The sequence below is a fragment of the Macaca thibetana genome, chromosome 9 (genome assembly GCF_024542745.1).
Source record: "Macaca thibetana thibetana isolate TM-01 chromosome 9, ASM2454274v1, whole genome shotgun sequence".
NCBI lineage: Eukaryota > Metazoa > Chordata > Mammalia > Primates > Cercopithecidae > Macaca > Macaca thibetana.
The window spans coordinates 62,684,548-62,702,857 of record NC_065586.1 but is presented as its reverse complement, the minus strand read 5'-3'; the positions used below and the strand labels follow the sequence as shown (position 1 = coordinate 62,702,857).

The following is an 18,310-nucleotide window of genomic DNA, read 5'->3' as shown; positions in this document are numbered from 1 at the left end:
CTTCACTGTGCGAAGGGATGGGGGGTTCTGGTTGGACAGTGCTAGGTTTCACATTCCTGGACAGCCAAGAACAAGGGCTACCTCCATGGCTAAGGAGATGGGGTCCCAAGTAGGACCTAGAGCCTTCAGAGAAAAGATGAAAGGGAAAATCTGTCTCCATACTTCAGGGAGAGAATCAAGGGAAAGGGAGAAGAGAATCTCCAGGGCCTGGAGACACAGAAAACTTAGGAGTGACTAGGAAGTGGCCATGGCATCCTGAACCCAATGAGAAATCACTCGGATACCCAAGAGGACAGGGAGCACCCTGGGGAGCAGGGCCTAGAGACTGTCCTGAACATGGCCACAACATTCTTACATGCACTGCCACTGGGGAGACAACCCCGGTAGAAGAGGGGCGAGGGCCTTTAAAAACAAGGTGGCTTAATGTTGAACGTGAAGCTGTTTACTTAACAGCAAATCCCTATCCATCCACTAATCTTGATTGAAGCCTGCTGCACAGAAAAGTTTTGTGTGAATGGAGTATTTGGGAAAACCCAGAGGTACGGAATCCATCTGAGTGAATGTAAGGTAGGGTAGTGTTGCCAAGAATAGAATGTAGCCACAATCCATGGAACTAAGTCCACTTACTTCATGATCTAAGCCAGTAAAATAGCAGCTCAGAGCCACAGGGGACCATGACCTTGTAAATCCTCAATGCCTCCTCCCACCCCAATTTTCCAGGGAATTTGCAGAAATGTCATGGAAGACATTTGGACTTCCCAGAGAGTCTTCTCTAGATCTTATGATTTCAGAAATGTAACCACAGCTTTTGGCTAGGATGGGTAAGGCAGTAGAATACAGTTTTGTTTTGTTTTGAATTCTGAGACGGAGTCTTGCTCTGTTGTCCAAGCTGGAGTGCACTGGCATGATCTTGGCTCGCTGCAACCTCTGTCACTCAGGTTCAAGTGATTCTCCTGCCTCAGCCTCCTGAGTAGCTGGGATTACAAGCATCCACTACCATGCCTGGATACTTTTTGTATTTTTAGTAGAGATGGTGTTTCGCCATGTTGGTCAGGTTTGTTTTGAACTGCTGACCTCAGGTGATCCGCCCACCTCAGCCTCCCAAAGTCCTGGGATTATAGGCGTGAGCCACCGTACCCAGCCAGAATGCAGTTTTTAGGAGCAGGGATTCTGGAGCCAGACATTCAGGCTTTGGATCCTGGCTCTGCCACTAGTTAACTGTAGGACTTCAGACAAGTTGTTTGACCTGCATGTATGTAGATATGTACTGCATATAAAGCACATATGTGCTCATCACCAGCTTTTACCTAAGTCGCTACCTCTGTGGCCAGCACACACAAAAACATAACTCAATAATTGGCAACAGTGATCATTCTAAGGAGGCCTGCATGTTCCCCGACCTCTGCTCTATCCTACCCAGAGTCCTGTGTGTCTTAGCTCCAGGAGGGGCAGAGCCCCTTTCTCAGGGTGCCCCAACTGCCATCTGCCCTTCAGTTCTCTAGAACATAAAAGAACCAGGGAAGCCCCAAGTGGAGGTAGCACTTGGGCTTTCCCATGGGAGTGGGGAGTGGGGATGGTTGCCTGCAGCCCATCTCTCTCCTGGAATCAGTGACCCTAAGCACAGGCCTCCCACTGCTAGGAAAGCAGAACTGTCTTTTCCCAGGGAAGACAGGTTTTATTCATTAGACTTTTAATGGTAGGGAATCAGGTACTGCTATGAAGGTGGTGGAGACAGAAACACCCCTTAGGGCTGCTCTTGAGCAAGACAGGGGAAGGTCTTAGGGCTCCTCAGCTCTCTGCCCTCGGCTTCGATGTCTTCTCCTCTGTGTTCTGGCTTGAATGCATCCGGAGGACTTGAGCTTCTCCAATGTACTCTAGTGGGAGGAGAGACAGCAGGCAGGAGAGGACCGGGAAGGCGGGGCCCCCACCTGGGAGCTGCAGGTGGATGTGTGGATGTGTGAGTGCTGAGGGGGAAGGCCTGGGTCATGCCCAGCTTCTGCTCTCAGCTCTGCTGGTGACTGAGGAGGGAATTCAACCTGAGAGGAATGGAGCGAATGGAATCCAACCTCTCTTCTTTCAACATCCAAGTAGCAAATATCAATGAGATGCCTACTCTGTGCCTCTCTGCCAGGCACTCTGGACTCTTGATGGTCTAATCAGGGAGAATAATATACATTGAGGATGTGTTTCCTCTTCTCTCCCCTCCAGCCTGCTGCCACCCCTGCCCCCTACTCTAGTCTAAGGCACTGGGATGACTGCAGCAGCCTCTCCTGGTCTCCCTCACCTATTCTTGTCCCCCATAGTCCATGCTGCACACAGTAGCCAGAGGGGGCAAGCGCACCCTGCTCATAACCCTTATGCACCCATGCACACACCTGGCCTTTACCGCAGGCCAGCTCCTCCCACCTGTCTCATCCCTTCCTTACCACTGTCCCTCACCCAGAAGGCCCCAGCCACCATGGTCTGCTTGCTTTTCCACCAGCACACCAAGAGGTGGGAGCTTTGCTGGTTGGCTCTTCCTAGACTTGGGCAGAGCTGTATCTTTCCTGCCGTTCAGCTCTAGGAGCCCTCTCCCCACCTGCCAGTCCGTCTCACTACTGACCACAGAGCCCTGTTATTCTCCTTACAGTATCTGTTGCCACTCCTCCCCAGGTGTTTTAATTTGTTGTCTGTATTCCTCCTTGCTGGGATGTAAGTTCCGTGACAGCAGGAACTTGTCTGAATTCCTCTTCAATGATCCCCAGAGCTGAGCACATCGTGGGTGCTCAATAAATATTTGTTAATGAATGAATATGAATAAGTGAATGAATAGAGGAAATGAGCAGCTTTCTTGGGCAGGGACTCATCTCCAAGTTGACTGGAATCCCCTGAGAAATCCAGCCAGAGTGGGCCTTGGTGAGCCCCCCGAATGACCCACTACTTGGAATCTTACCTGGTTTTTCGCTTTTTGAAAAAGGTGACATCTTCGTTTTCTTCGGGGATTGACTGTGACCAAATACAAAGAAAGGGCTGGGAAGGTCATGCTGGAAACCTGACCCCACAGGTGGCAGGGGAGACAGGGAGGTGGGGAGGTGGTGCAGGTGCAGTCAGCTGTCTGCTCCAGAGAGAGGCAAGAGTCACCCCTCCTGGAGGACCAGAAAACATCTGTCCATGGCTAGCACCCAGGTGGCCTTCCTGTGTCACCCCAGGCCAGACCCAGACAACTGCGGCCCTGCTGTCTGCAGTTAGTTCCACTGGGAAGCAAGGCCCTCCTGTCCCTGGAACAATAAGGCATGGACTCTGCACCAGCCCTTCCCCTAGCCCTCACTCACTCGCTCCACTGGTTTCCTTGTGGACTTCCCTTTGAGTGGGCAAGACAAGAACCCTGCGTCTCGAATGAATTAAAAGTATGAAAGATGCTCTTTTGTCTTGTATTGGGCTTTACATCTCCCCCTGCCTCTTTATGTGCCTGATGTTATTTTCCCTCCCTACAACTCTGGGAGGGGGCTTCTGAGAGATGGATGAAGCCGACGATCGCAGCCGGGAGGTGGTTTGCCCAAGGTCACAGTGGAGCCTGTCTTCCTCACTATGCCGTTCCTCCTCTGCTCTCTCAGAGTGGAAGGGAACGCCAAGTCCAAGGCCATGCAAGAACCCATGCCTTCAAGAAACCTCAGTCCACCCCTACCCTTGCTTCTTCTCAGCAAGCCCACCCATGCTCCAGACACCCCAAACTTGGCATTCCCCAATTGTATACCTTCTTGACTTCCATGCCTTCGCCCCGGCTGGTCCCACTTCCCAGGATGACCTTTTCCCACGCTTTCATTTACTCAATCAAATCCTACCCCTCCTATCAGTGTTTCCCAAACTCTGTTGGAAACACTCAGGTGACTGTTGAAAATACAGGCCCCCCTGCTTCACCCCAGCCTGCTACGTTAGAATCTTTAGGGGTCTGCATTTTTAACAAGCTCCCAGGGCAACTCTGAGGGCTGCTGGCCTTGGGAGTCAGTCGGGTTCGAGTCTGAATCCCAGCCCTTCTGCTGACCAGTCAGGTTACTTTGGGAAGGCCATTCTATTGTTCCTGAGCCTCAGTTTTCCCATCTGTAAAATGGAGCTAATACTGCCTCAGTGGGTTGTTGGATGGACTAGAAAAACGTGGAACACCCAGCAGTGTCAGGCAAACTTATTGCTGCTCAGTGTGGCCTTGCTGACTCTCAGGCTCCACTCACCTGCTTTGTGAGGCCTCCTCCAGTTTGTAATTAATCTTTCTCTTCCAGCCACCATGGCACTTAGTACTAGTATAAAAGCACTGCCTTGTGTTAGCATTTTGTCTCCACTCATGTCTTCCCATAGACCAAAGAGCTTCTGAAGGACTAGGTGTGGCTAGACCAGCCCTATCTGGTTAAAACTGACACTAGTGGCCCCCTTGGGGTCTCCCCACCCCTGGCAGTTTGGGGGCTGGTCTGGCTGTGTCGGCCTTGAAGCAGCTTGGGCAGCACTGGAAGGTCCCTGGGGGAGGGGCTGAGCCTCTGCCTCCAGGACAGACTGTCAGCCCAGGCCCTGGCCAGTGCCAGGCTCCCTTCTCTAGGTCCCACTGGCCTCACCTGGGAGGACAGAAGGCTGCAGAAGGGCAGGGGCGGGGTGGGGGCCCACCTGCAGGGTGGCTCTTGCTTCTCTTGAGGAGGTTGGTGCACATCTTGGAGCTGGTTTAGGAGCTTTTCTGTAGGGATGGAGACTAGGGGCTGGGGAAGGAGCTGAGCCACTGCTGTCTGCAGGAGTCCCAGAGCAAGGTCTTTTTCTGAAAGCACAACCCGGGGGCAGAGTCCTCAGCCCCCAGCCTGCTTCCTGCCCCTGTGGTGGGGCCAGAAGCAGGGCCTCCATCCAGGGCAGCTTTCTCTAAGCATCCCACCTTCTGCCCTCGGGTCCCCTCGGGAGAGCTCCCTCTTCTCCCCTGGCCCGTGTGTGCAGAGCCCCTAGCCCTTTCACATCCCTGTCCTGCCACATGAGGATGTGTATGCCTTGTCCTCGGCCCTAGCTGGCCCTCCTGCCCACCATATCCCCAGGCCCACGCTGGGAAGTCTGCTGGGGACGTGCTTTCCTCCTCCTCCTTCTCCTGCACTCTCCTGTCCAGGAAGTCTTCTCCAATTAGCTTCCTGGTTCTCATCACTCCTCACCCTTCTACTCAGATGCACCCCCCACCCACTGTCCCAGTGTGTCCATGTGTGTATTCATGTGTTTATGTGTATACACGTGTGTAGCCCTATGTGTGTGCACTTGCACCCGTATGTGTGGGTCTCCCACTGCAATGTGTGAGGGGCTGTGTCTGCTAAGTACAGTCTTTGGATTTTTTCCTCCCCGGTGTCTAGGCCTGGGGTCAGTGTGAAAGAGGAGCTGAGGTAAGGAGCAGGGGTAAGGAAATCCTGCTGAGGAACTGGGGAGGAGGAAGCAGAGATGCTGTCCAGCTGGGAAGGGTTAGTTTGGGGCTAACCAACTAGAGAAGGCTCCGTGGAAGGCCCCCTCCAGGGTAGGAGCTGAGTGACATTTGAGTACTGTAGAACCAGAGATCAAGGGCAGGACCTTGGCAGCCTCCACTGAGACAGCACTGCGGGGCTGTGTCCTCACCCTTGGGCGGAGCGTAGAGCAGCCAGAACTGGATCGCGCTTAGCGAGTCTGTTTCCAGGATCTGACACAGGAGCTCCAGAACCTGTGGGCAGGAGGCCAGCACATTCCAGCCAGGAGTACAGGCACGGAGTACAGGCACATGTAGGTTTGGAGGGCACCAAGGGGACCCTTTCCCCAAAGTGGGCTCTCAGAGGTGTCTACTGGGCTGAACTTGCTCCTACAAGGTCCATGCCTTTCCTCCACATTGGCCTTTGCACTTAACAGAGGGCTTTCTCTCACGACTTAACAGAGGGCTTTTCTGTCCAGGTTAAGGATCTTCCTCCTGGACAGGTGGAGAATCCGAGGCCCTGAGAGGGGATGCTAGCAGGAAGCTGGTGGTAGAACGCGGCCTCAGCGGAAGGCTCTGTGGACCCCACATCCCTGAAGCCTGCTTGGCTGGTTATTCCCTAGGGCCCCTCACTGGGAAGCCCAAGGTCAGAGCTGGCCAGTCAGCTCCTCAGAGACACACCAAATCCCACATGCCCAGGGCCTTTGTGTGGGGATTTCAGGAACCCCACGGTATGCCACACCCCAAAAGTCCCAGAGTCTGGGGATGTTGGAAAAGGGGTGAGGGAAGCCCAGAGAGCAGCCTGAGGGGCAGCACAGGCCAGTTCTGCAAACTGCTCAGCACCGGGCTCCCTCCTGCAGAGCTGTGGGCATGCTTGGCTCCTTGCTGCATCCTCAGCCTTTGACATCTTTGCTACCTCTGGGCTCATTTTCCCCTGCGTTCCCCAGTCAGTTAGCATCAGGAAAAGATCCAGCTCTGTCTCGGATGGGCTATGGGGGCTCCCTAGGCCAGACTGCTGCTGGTGGCTGTGGCTGTGGCAGGCTGGAGTTGGGGCCCGAGGTGAAAGGTGGAAGCCCTGGAGTCCTAGGAAAGTGAGGCCCCCTCAGCTCTTGGTGGTCAGTCATCCCAGGACCTGGAGGGGCCTGTTGGTCCCCAGCAGGTCGGCCTCATCCTCAGCAGAGCGGAATCTGGGCTGGGCCTCTCTCCAGGCCTCTGCCTGCTTAGGGGCCCACCCTCGCCCCCAGATGCCCACCCGCTGTGCTAACCCACCCTGACCTGCCCCTGCGCCCTTCTCCATTCTCCATATCCAACTTACCTGCCCTGTGCCCCCTCCCCACAGGACCCGAGAACCTAATTCCAGGCGAGGTGAGGATGCCCTATGGTGGAGAAAGCACCTTAGTCCTGGCTATGCTGCTCCGTCTCAGGGGACCTGGCCCATGGACTATCACTTGGCAGGGCCTCAGCCTCCCCATCCGTGGCATGGGGGTGCCAGGCCCTGTCTGCTCTATCCACTTTGCTGCACTGTGGCAAGGTTTCAGAGGGAGTGTGTGCCTGACAGCGCTGGTCACAACGAAGGTGGCAGGAGGCTGGCTCTACCTCTGGCCTTTCTTGGAGGACATCCATGCATTTTCACAGGGACCTCTGATGCCTTCACCCACTGGGATGAGGCATGGACTCATCTCAGGCCTTGCTGGGGAAACATGAGCATGGTGGGCTCTGTGCTTACTGAAGTGCAAGCCAGGTTCCTCTCTGAGTGTGGACACTAGGCTGGGCGTAGCCGTGCAGGCTGTGGGGTGTGGCCTGCTGTGGTGGGCAGGACCTCCTTCTTCAACCCACCATTGCAGCTCCCTTCACTAACTCAGCAAATGCCACAGCAGGAAGGGACCCTCGATAGCAATGCGTTCGTGCTTCCAGTGGCTAGATCACAGAACTAGGGCCCAGGGAGGGGCAAGGACTCACATGGAAACCCAGAGGCAGCAGAGGGTCATAGCCCTGGCTGCTGGCTCCCCAGGGCTGGAGTTTTCTGGTCTTAACAGTCCTAGGCATCAGTAACCCTGGGAGGGGCCTTGCCCTAAAGCGGTTTGTAGGACTCCTAATGTGGAGAGCCAGGAGCCTGGGAGCAGAACTGGGTCCTCACCAGCAGCTCCTGATCCTGAAGGGGGAAGGCCTGGACTCCTTTATCTCTGCTGGAAGACTGACTCTGCTGGCCCTGGTGGGATCTGCGGCGGCCAACAGCCCGAGTGGAAGCGGGGATGAGCCTCCCAGTCTCCGCTGAGTACTTTGCGCCCTGCTCCCGCAGAGGCTCCTCCTCCTCCTCCTTCTGCTGAGACAAAAGTGGCCAGAGACTCCAGGCAGTCAGCAAGAGGGGAGGAAGAGGGCCGAGGGAAAGAGAGGAGCAGGATGCCGGGTCACAATCCCAGGGCACTTTGCCCTCCAAATCCCAGCATCACAGCATTGCCAGGGTCCTAGGGTATCATCCAGCTCTGCCACTCACTCCCTGCCACCTGCCTTACACCCCCTCCTTGGGCATCCCCAGCCCACTCTCTGGCAGTCGGCCCTTCCACTATCAGCTATCATGCTCAAACTAGCAAAAGCTCTTCCTCCTGAACTCAGTAAAAATGAGAACAGGTGGTTCTCATTCTTCCTCCCAGGCAGGTCCTCCCTGCGGCTCCTCCCCATAGCCATCAGAGATTTGAAAACAGCATCCTGCACCAAGGGCCCACCGCCTACCTTAATTCCCAGCTCAGCTGCCCCCAGGTCTGTCCCAGAGAGGCCTGGGGCCTGGGGCCTCCTGCTCTTGCAATTCCAGTTAAGACTGGTAGTATCCTTCCCCCCATTTTAAAGATAGGAAAACAGAGACGCAGACAGCTTAGCTGAGTTGTCCTGAGTGCTGCAGTGAGTAGCTGTGAGCAGGAATGAGAAGCCGGGCCTCTGCCTGCCCACTCTGGTTGCCCAAGACAAGGGGCAGGACCAGACTGTCCTAAGAGCAATTCCAGTCACCTTCGAGCTGCCTCTCAGGTGAGTTTACTGTTTTATCATCAAATGGCACCCATGGGGTCACCTCTATCATGTTTGAAAACCTTCTGAGATTCTCTGCTCCTTATGTGATTAGATATGAAAAAGTTTGGAGATTAAGAACAAGCTGCTCCTCCCTACATTCAAAGTCTGCACCCCGCCCCTGCCACCTTTCCCATTGCTGCCCACTTACAGCCTGGTTTCTGACGGTGCCCTGCATTTGCCAGCTTTTGAGCTGCTGTGCTAGGTGCCTCTGCTCGGAACTCCTCAGTCCCCTTGTGAACATCTCACTTAGATATCGCAGGCCCCCAAGTGCTGCCTGTCCTAAAACCCCTGCTTGGATTTCTCCACCTAGGTGTGCTCTCTCCCTCACTGTGACCTTTCCCCTGATGTTTGTAAGAATCAGTGCCCCCTACCCCACCTCTGGTAGGCTGAACTGACTCGGGAGGGATCTCGTTACTCAGAGAAGGATCCGTTTCACCTCTTCCCAGACTAGCTCCTGTGTTCCACACCCACCTCTTTCTTCTTCAGCTCATCCTCCTTGGTGAAGAAGGCCACCCGGGAAGCCAGGTCCTTTAACTCCTTCTTCCAGGCTTCTGGGAGGAGGGGACAAGGTCCTGCCAACGGAAGTCAGAGGCCCTCCTCCCCTCCCTGTGCCACCAGGCCTTGGTAGAGGAGTCTGCTCTCCTTCCTGGCCTCCCTGCCTGGATCTTAAAGGGAAAGGGGCAGGCGGTGCCCTGGAGGGAGAAGGCTCTGGATTCACACCATGGGTGGTGGTTGTGGCAGTGGGTGGGGTGTGGGGATGGGACGTTGCTTTCCTTCTAGCAAGGGCTGATGTGGATGTCCTAGCCTGTGCATTTCTAGAGGATGCTGGAGAACATTTGGTTACCTGTGCCAAGATGCACATGGTTTCATCTAGTTTGGTCTCTTTTAGGTCCCTGAGGCCAAGACTGAAGCTGAGGAGATAGGAACGGGCCTGTTACTAAGAAATCGAACTAATCCCTGGAGAGGGTGGCAAAGAGAGCTGCAGCCAGCCTTCCAAGTCTGTCTGCCCTACACCGGCAGCCCCAGTCCCTTCTCCAGGATCTCTCCCCTGTCCCCACCAAACTGGCTTCCAGTACCTCAGTCAAGGAAAGGATAACGCTGGGCAGAGCGGAGACCTCTGGAACGCCAAGCCAGCACTGTGGCTGATCGTTCTGGTTGGCGAATGCCTGAGCACACCAGTTACTAAATATTTTCTATAGCATTCTGGCCTACAGCTGCCAGTCACACGACTGCAGGCTCAACATCTGCTTGCCCTCTGCGTGTTATTACTCCTCAAGCACCTCAAATCCAAGCAGGGGTGCATTTCTGCTGGCTAGGACTTGCTGGGTGGGGAGTAATGCAGAGATTAGGCTATCCAAGGAAAGGGGAGAAAAAGTGGGTTCCCTCAACAGACCTCACTGACCTAAGAGCGATGGCCCTTTCCTTCTGGGCACCCACCCAAGGGAGGCAGCCTTGGGGAGAGGCATGAGCCCCAGGGTAGAGGGAGGTATGGTCCAAGTACCCACCAGAAGAAAGCTGGGGGTTCCGATTAGACTGTGGGTCTCCAATGGGGGCAGAGACGGTTGGCATCCCCATTTGACAGCCGGAAAAGACAGTTGACTCAGGCAAGGGGGCTGGAGAGTCCCTGACGACACAAACAGGCTTCCCGGTGAGATCTGCAAAGGGTTAGAGGCTGTGGGAAGGGAGGCTTAGGTGGATCTTAAGAGTTCCAGGAGGCTGGGAAGAGGCTGAAGGGCAGGGTGATTCCAGCTCCACCTCTTCCAGTAACCACAGGCTGATAGATTATCAGAGCTGGGAGGGCCTTGCAACCACCTAGACCAGAGACCACCTCACCCACAGGGGGAACTTAGAATGGACAGGGGAAGGGCCTGTTCAGGGCCACACTGTGAGTTGGGCAGAGGTGAGACAAGAACTTAGGCTTCCTGGGCCCCCAGTCCCGAGGATCTTCTGATTTCCTATGACAGGGCAACAAACTGCTGATGTGAGTACACAGGGGTAGGTAGGCAGCTTAAAGATGAGAATGCTGGGGCAAGGGCATTAAGTCACAGTTCGTGATGGGCGAGGCCCGGGCTCACATCACAGGGAAAGAGATTGAGCCACACCCTCTACAGAAAACTGCTATCAGTCAGCCTGTGCAAGGCTGCATGCAGGGCAGCCTGGAGGTAGTGGAGGCCATTTACACATGAGGACCCTTCTGGCTAACCCTGGGTGATTATTATATCAGTATTGATAGTGAGGCTTGAAGACCGGCCTGGTGAGGACCTAGCAGGGCTGCTCGCCCCTCCCTGAAACACTTCCCTTTTGGTGCCAGGACCCCTCGCTCTTGTTCCGGCTCACTACCTCTCCTCATCTCCCCTGCTGACTTCTCATCTTCTCAACCTCTTAATCTTGGGGTCCCCAGGGACCTATCCCCAGGTTTTTCTCTCCTGTACCTACAGGGACTCCTTGGTGATCCTACCCAGGCCCGCCACTTAAAACACCCCCTCTCGAATGACTCTCACGTCTGTGTCTCTGCCATGAACTCCAGATCCGACTGCACCCCTGCACCTCCACCTAGAGGTCTAGAAAGCATCTCACGTCACCCATCTCCCACATCCAAGACCAAACCCCTGACTCCCCGCCAGCCTGCACTGGCCTTTCTGCAGATTTCCCTGTCTCAGTCAATGTACTCCGGTTTCCCAGGTGTTCAGGCCAAAAATCTGTCAGTCTTGCCTCTTCTCTTCCTCTCACTCCACTTTTAATCAATCACCGAGTCCTACTGACTTTACCTTCCACGTATCTGCAGCATAGAGCCATGGAGTCTTCCACTTCTAGCCCCTGGTCCAAGCCACAGTTAAGACAGAGGCCAGGATGACCTTGCTATAACATCTCACTTCCGTGCTCTCAGCCTTCCAAGGGCTCCAGTTGATTCAGGAAGGTGGCTTAATGGTGACAATAGTGGCCCAAATGCCTAGCTGACTTGGGCCCACTGTCTCCCTGATGCCTTCTCCATTCTTCTCTCCTACTTTACTCCAGCCAGACCAGCTCCTGCTTCCTTGCTGCTGCTCCAACAGAGTGGGAGCACTCTTGCCTTCCGGCCTTTGTTTTTGCTGATATACCTGCCTGAGACATCCTTCCCCCTGCTGTGTGCACAGTTCCTATGTAGTTCTTCGCTCAAATGTCTTGTTAATGGCCATGTCTTCTGTGACCACCTTTTAAAAACAGCAATCTTCCCACTGCAGCCTGGACACTTGACACCTTCCCCATCTCCCATCCCTCCCCACTGGAGGTCAGTCCAGGAGGGCGGCCACCATGTCTGTCTTGTTCACTGTTGTATCCCCAAGACCTAGAAAAGTGCCTAGCCCGTAGTTCACACTCAAGAAATATTTGATGGCTGGCTGGGTGGCTGAGTGGCTGACATGGCCTAAGTTAGAGGACTTAGAGAACAGAGCACTGCTCCAGGACAGAACTTATCCCTTTCTCTGATTTGTAAAATGGGAGAACCCAGCAGTCAGGGGAATCCTGTAGGGAACCTGTCACCCACCCTTGGAGGGCTTCTCTCCTGCCCACCAAGTGCAGTCCTGGCTGGGTTCTTGGCAGCCCTGGGATCCTGGCCCCCCTCTTCTCTGGGCCCCAGCCTGGAAGCGGGCTCTGCCATCAATTCTTCCTTCCCAGTTCTCAAGACCATTTTGTGATACTCCCTCTGTTTCCACCCCAACCAGCCGGGCCTTACCTTGGATGTGGGTCACATGCTGAGGGTGTGGGTGGTGCCGGGAGAAGAAGGAGTGGTGACTGAGGCGTCCAAAGCAGTAGGTGCCAGGAGTTTGGGGCTTGGGGGTCCTCAATGCCTGGCGGATCCGCTCGAAATCCACAATCCCTGGGATCACCAGTTCTTTCTGTGGCCGACTGTCCCCGGGGCTCCTTGGCTTGCGTCCTGACTTCTTCTCGGGTTTCAGCTTAGCCTTTGGACTGAAGGAAGAGGTTTCGGGAGAGGCTAATGGAGCCTCCTCTGGCAGTGGGCCCACCTGGGCTCAGAGCTCAGTGCTTATGACAGAGCCCCTTCCTGAGGAGCTCTGAAATCTGGTTTCCTGGGTTTCACCACCACCCCCATAGCACCAAAAGCTAGGCCTCCCCTAGAGTCCTTTCCTAACTGGTACAATCCTGTCCTGGTTAGTCTTCCTTATCAGGGAGCTAGCATCCATTTGAGGGAACTCAGACTCTTCCAGCACCCCAGTTTTTTCCCAGAGACCATATCTGAAACCAGAAAGAGAAGCTGCAGACCCACCTATTCATCAAAATACCCAGGATGGAGCAAAGTCACCTTATATACATCCCTGGGGATGGGGCTGGTCCCAGCAAAGGCCTCCCCCAAGCCAGGCTATGGACAGCCCAGAGGCCAGCTATAGGCTGCCATCCTCCCGCACACACTCAGGAGCGGCCTTGGCTCAGACTCAGCGTCCAGAAGCCAGAGCTGAAGCTTAGGCCAGACCAGACCAGCAAGTTCTGTTCCCATGGGGGTCCCTCCTAGGAAAGGAAGAGATGATGCAGCAGCTACTGGGGCTGCGACGCTGAGGGAAGCTTCAAGCTCTGTTTTGCTTTGCTGGAGACAAGCCAGCTCGGGTGCTCTGTCCTCTACCCCACACCCCTCCCCTTCCTGAGGATGCTGTGCATCTGCCCTTGGAGGAAGGTCAACATCAACAAAGGTGGCCCACTCCCCACTGGAGGCCTGCTGGGACCACCTGCCTGATCGCTGTCTGCATGCCCTTCTCACGGTGGCCCTGGCTGAAGGGAGTCCTTTTGGAGTACAGATGGACTCTGGATGTGCTAAGCAAGGTGTGCTGCCCCTGGACCACTGACCTGGCCCGAGTTTCCTGTTCCATTCTCCATTTGCCTCTAAGGGATCTGGGGCTTAAAGAAATAAAGCAAACCTTCTCTGAAAGTTGCAGTTAGCTGTCCTCTTCTACCCCCAAGTGACGGAGGAAATCACCTGCTGAGAACCCCTGGAACTCCTCTGCTCAGTGCTTCTGGCCCCTGCCCAGGAGGGGCAAAGCCCATTACCTGGGCTAACTTGGGCCTGAGGATCCACTGGGGGGTCTGGCTGACTGGCCGCAGAAGTTCAGTAAGAACCACCTCTCTTGAACTCCTAATCTGTTGAGATCCCCCAAGGCCACCTTTGTCTTCCACCCTGCCCTACCCCAAGCCCTCCTCAGTCAGCAGGGTGGGCATTTGGAGCCTCACCTCATCAGTGGATATTCAGCCAATTGAACATCTGTAGCCATTATATGCTTTCTAACAGACTAAAGGCCAGTGCACTTAATACTAGTGTTGAAGATGCAGAACAGGAACTCTCACGAACTGGTGGTGGAAGTGTAAACAGGAACAGGCACTTTGGGGAGAGAAATGGTAACATCTTATAAAATTGAGCATTTGCATGCTGTATCACTCAGCAATTTCTTTCCCAGACATAAGAGAAATTCTCACAGATGTACAACAGGGGCTACTTGTAAGAATATTCATACACACACCGTTTAAAATAGCAAAATCCTAGTGGCAACCCAAATGTCTGATGGCAGAAGAATGGATAAGTAAGCTCTGGTGCATTCAGACAGTGGGATACTTTACTGCTATGGAAATAAATGAGCTGGCCGGGCGCGGTGGCTCAAGCCTGTAATCCCAGCACTTTGGGAGGCTGAGACGGGCGGATCACAAGGTCAGGAGATCGAGACCATCCTGGCTAACACGGTGAAACCCCGTCTCTACTAAAAAATACAAAAAAAAAAAAAAAAAAAAAAAAAAAAACTATCCGGGCGAGGTGGCGGGCACCTGTAGTCCCAGCTACTCGGGAGGCTGAGGCAGGAGAATGGCGTAAACCTGGGAGGCAGAGTTTGCAGTGAGCTGAGATCCAGCCACTGCACTCCAGCCTGGGCGACAGCGCGAGACTCCGTCTCAAAAAAAAAAAAAAGAAAAGAAATGAGCCATAAATGAGCCACAGCTACATGTAACAACATGAATGAATCTTATAATCAGTATGAGAAACCTTACAGTTCTTGGTTTTGGGATGTTATATTTATGCAATCTTATTAACTCAATTTGTTTTTTATTAATTACTATTAATAGGCTACAGTATAACAAGATATATGCATTTGAAAGAACACAATTGTTGTCATCCACTATATATAATGTGTGGATAATATAAAGTAACTGCTAAACTGTATAAATGATGTGTTTAAAAACATATTATTTCTCTTTCATAAGTGGTTTAGTTTATGTGTGTTCTGGAGGACCACAAGTTCCAGAGGACCACATAGCCTGAGATCCTTTCTAAAAATAAAAGTTTAAAAGCAAAGCAAAATGATCATGAACATGCGATAAAACAGCAACAACAGTATCAAACAAGGAAATGCTAAGCACGAAATTCACACAGTGGCTATTTCCAAGGGAAGGCGGGGAGGGGAGGTGTGCAGGAGAAGCGCATGTAAGGAGATGTGTTAGTGGTCATGTTCTTGTTCTTGGTTTGGGTGGTGTATTTGCTTGTGTTTATTATATTATTAAATAAACTAATTAAATGACATAGATGAAAGATGATAGGTGTCAAAACCAAGAATTGTGATTAAATCTATGGACCTGAATATATATATCTAGCCAAAGTGCTAGGGATGAGGTTGGGACAGGACATTAGTGCATTCTGAGAATTAACCCTCAGAGTCACAGAATCTGCAAGGGACCCCGGAGATCTCCCAATGCCAGCCTTCGTCAGGTAGTGGGATGGGTTGGTGTTGTCTGAGATGGGGGAAGCAGGGGAGACTTGCTGAGGTCACACAGAAGGAACCAGAGCCCGGGCAGTCTGACTCACAGTTTGCTGATCTTTTCTCTCCTTAAAAGGAAGCTCCAGACATCCTTGATGTCAGGGACTGGGCTCTAGAGTACTTAGATGCTACAATCTTGAGAACAGGGTATCTGGAAGCCCCAAATCCTCCTGCCTATGGGAAAAAGTACTCTTTAGAACAGAGACTTGCAAATGTGTTTGGCTGTGATGACAGTAAGAAATTCTTTATGTCATGACCCAATTCACACACGGGTTTGTATGTGTGTGTGAAACTAAAACAGTAATATCCCGAAGCAATATTTATCAGTACTACATATGATGCACACTGATATTTTCACCCTATTTTTGGTTTCATTTCTTAAATGTTAGATATGATCCATTAAATTGATCTAATAAGCCATCGGGGGTCATAATCCACAGCAGCTGTAGAGAGGCCGACAGGGACTCTAGTAGGCCAAGCCTGCCTTGTCCAGAGCTTTCTGTCCCTGCTGTCTGTCCCTGGGGCTCCAGCCGGCCAGGCAGAGGGATCTGAGGGCTCCCACCAAACCAGCCACAGAACTTCCCTTTCTACCTCTGCCCTTCTGGGCTCTCCAGTGTCCATCTCCTCTCCCAAGAGGTCCCTGGACTCACCAAGGCAGTGCCCGCTACAGCATGTGTGCGAGAAGCCCTGCTGTCCCAGCAGGAAGGAACAAGAGGACAAATTGAGGGGAAGGCTGTGGGTTCTGTGTGCAAGTCTGCCTGCTTTGTGACAGTGAGCTCAGTGGTTGCTAGGTTACCCCTTTCCCACAACTCCAGAACCTCTGCCCAGCACCCCTCTACCACACCCCCCACCAGTCTCCCCCTCCTGGAAGGGTAGACAAGGGCTGAGGACCTTCTGCCCCTCCTGACTTCCTCGCTGCTTCCCATCCAACACTTTCAATGGGGGCCAAGGGAGAGAAGGAGAGTCTGGGGCTGGTTTTAGCCAGCGAGCAGCGGATGGAGGCGGAACACTGGCAGAGGACGTTGGTGGGCTGCGTCCCAGCTCTGTCAGCCCACCTGGCCTGCTCCCACCACACAGGGGTCAGCTTCCGCGCATCTTGGTTCTGGGGACTCATTCTCTGGGGGGTGGCTCTTAGAAGGAGAAAAGGTGACAAACCATGTTACCCAGAGGGACCCCAGTCCCTCTCTCTTCATGATAGCTGGGTGGGAAGATTCTGGGCTTTCATTTGGACAGGTGCTCTAATCAGATTTCAACATCCCATAAACCTGTTACCTTGGGTAAATCACCTGGAATGCCACAGATGTAAAATAGTGGGAAGAATCCTTGCTTCGAGTCCCTATTCTGCTACTTCCTTGTTGTGTGGCCTCAGACAATGCACCCGCCTTCTCTGAGCCTTAGTTCCCATGTCTCTAAAATGGAGATGATTATATTGACTTATTCTCACAGGATGTTTGAGAACATTAAGTGAGTTGATAAATATTAAAGTGTTTCAAACAGTATCTGCCCCAAGTATAATTTCTTACTATTATTGCCTTCTCTGGGTCTATAAAGTAGGATATACTCGCCTACTTCTGTGGTTGTTCTGAAGACAAGCTAATGGAGGTGAAGCCCTTAGTCATATGTCTGGCACACAAGAGATGCTCAAAAAGGATAAGAATCATCATTATTGCTGGTAAGTTGATGGTGGTAGTGGGATGAGTCCTTCATCTGAGAACTATCTTGGATAGTTCACTTTATTTCTGTGAGGCTCAACTTGGACACCTGTCAAATGGGGGTAAGGATAGTTCTTGGCCGACAGGGCTGTAACTCGGTCAGATGCTGGGAAGGGTGTAGACAGGCTCTGTAAACTATGGGAAGGCTTGCAGACAGTGCCGGGTGCTGTCCCTCAGAATGATGGGGTGGGCTTTTCCCAGGGCCTTTGCTGTCAGCACCCCTGGCTTCATACTGGTGCTCTGAGGCTTCCAGACTCTGTGTCTCTTCTCTGGGGAGCAAGAAAAGGAAGGTGGGTAGCTAGAGGCAAACCCAAGTCCTTCAAAAGTTTTGCCCTTCTGGCTAAGGGGTGGGGATCCATACCACTGTGGTGGCCCCATGAGGGCTGGCCTCTGGGTCTTGGCCTACTCCAAATGCCCACTCATCCTTCTGCAGGTCAGGATGTTCCCTGGCTTTTTCTGGGCCTGTCTCTGCAGGAACGAGGTGAGTCTTTTGAAATCATACTGAAAACCCCCTGTTCCTTACTTCTGGGCATGCTGGCAGCTGTGAAGATAGATGATATAGCGTTTGCGAGAAGAGAGGCTTTCTTCCCCGTGACAGGCTACTTCTCCCTCCTGCTTTCAGCACTCTTGGGGCATTTCCCACCACGTGAGCTGACTCATCTGAGATGAAAACCCACTCTCATCCTCCCCACTGGTGCCTTATAATGCTTCAACTATGTTATTTACAATCTAGCATGGGAGTCTGCATAGGGACTGCAGCTGGGGGGGATGAAGGTGTTCCTCAGGAAGTGTCTTCAACACTGGTTTGTAAAAGAAGAGCTGAGGAAACTCTTCTGACTTCTTTGTAGAGTGTCAAAAACTGGAGAGAGATCTGTCAGCCTGGGAGTGATTTGAGGTACAGTCCTTGGCCTGGATGACTCAGTTATAGCAGAAGCAATATAAACTTCATGGAACACTCCCTACGTGCCAGGCACTGTGCCAGCCTCTTAGATATATTAACTCCTGTAATCCTATAGATGGGGAAATTAATGATCAGAGAAATCTTTAGTTGTTTGTGTTGCAAATATATTCTCTCCTTTGTGTCTTGCTTGTCTGTGTCTACATGCAGTCTTTTGATAAAAATAATTCCTAATTTTAACATAACCCAATTTATCAATTTTGTCCTTAATGGTTAGTGGGTTTTGTGTCTTAAGAGATCTTTGCCTACCCAAGGTTATGAAGATAATTCTCCTTTATCATTTTCTGAAGATTTACTGTTTTGCTGTTCACATTTAGATCTACAATCAATATGGAATTGATTTTTGTGTTTGGTGTAAGATAGGGGTCAA

General features: G+C 52.6%; 1 protein-coding gene across 11 annotated transcripts; it reads right to left on the bottom strand.

Annotated features, from left to right (window-relative positions):
* Nucleotides 1–1,660: 1,660 nt before the first annotated feature.
* On the bottom strand, nucleotides 1,661–16,037 carry TBATA (thymus, brain and testes associated). Of its 11 annotated transcripts, none has more exons than XM_050803644.1 (11): nucleotides 15,921–16,037; nucleotides 15,318–15,444; nucleotides 13,703–13,850; nucleotides 12,198–12,433; nucleotides 9,991–10,140; nucleotides 8,957–9,057; nucleotides 7,563–7,748; nucleotides 5,599–5,680; nucleotides 4,630–4,774; nucleotides 2,933–2,985; nucleotides 1,661–1,874 (listed from the first exon to the last, which is right to left on the bottom strand). In XM_050803644.1, exons 3-11 carry the CDS (start codon nucleotides 13,741–13,743, stop codon nucleotides 1,789–1,791), a joined length of 1,080 nt encoding a protein of 359 aa, XP_050659601.1. In that variant the 5' UTR covers nucleotides 13,744–13,850; nucleotides 15,318–15,444; nucleotides 15,921–16,037; the 3' UTR covers nucleotides 1,661–1,788. The 11 variants fall into 11 exon arrangements, 10 of the variants coding, with proteins under 10 accessions (XP_050659601.1, XP_050659604.1, XP_050659607.1 ...); XM_050803647.1 differs by having other exon boundaries at nucleotides 7,563–7,745; nucleotides 15,921–16,016; XM_050803650.1 differs by having other exon boundaries at nucleotides 8,957–9,036; nucleotides 15,921–16,016.
* Nucleotides 16,038–18,310: the final 2,273 nt, after the last annotated feature.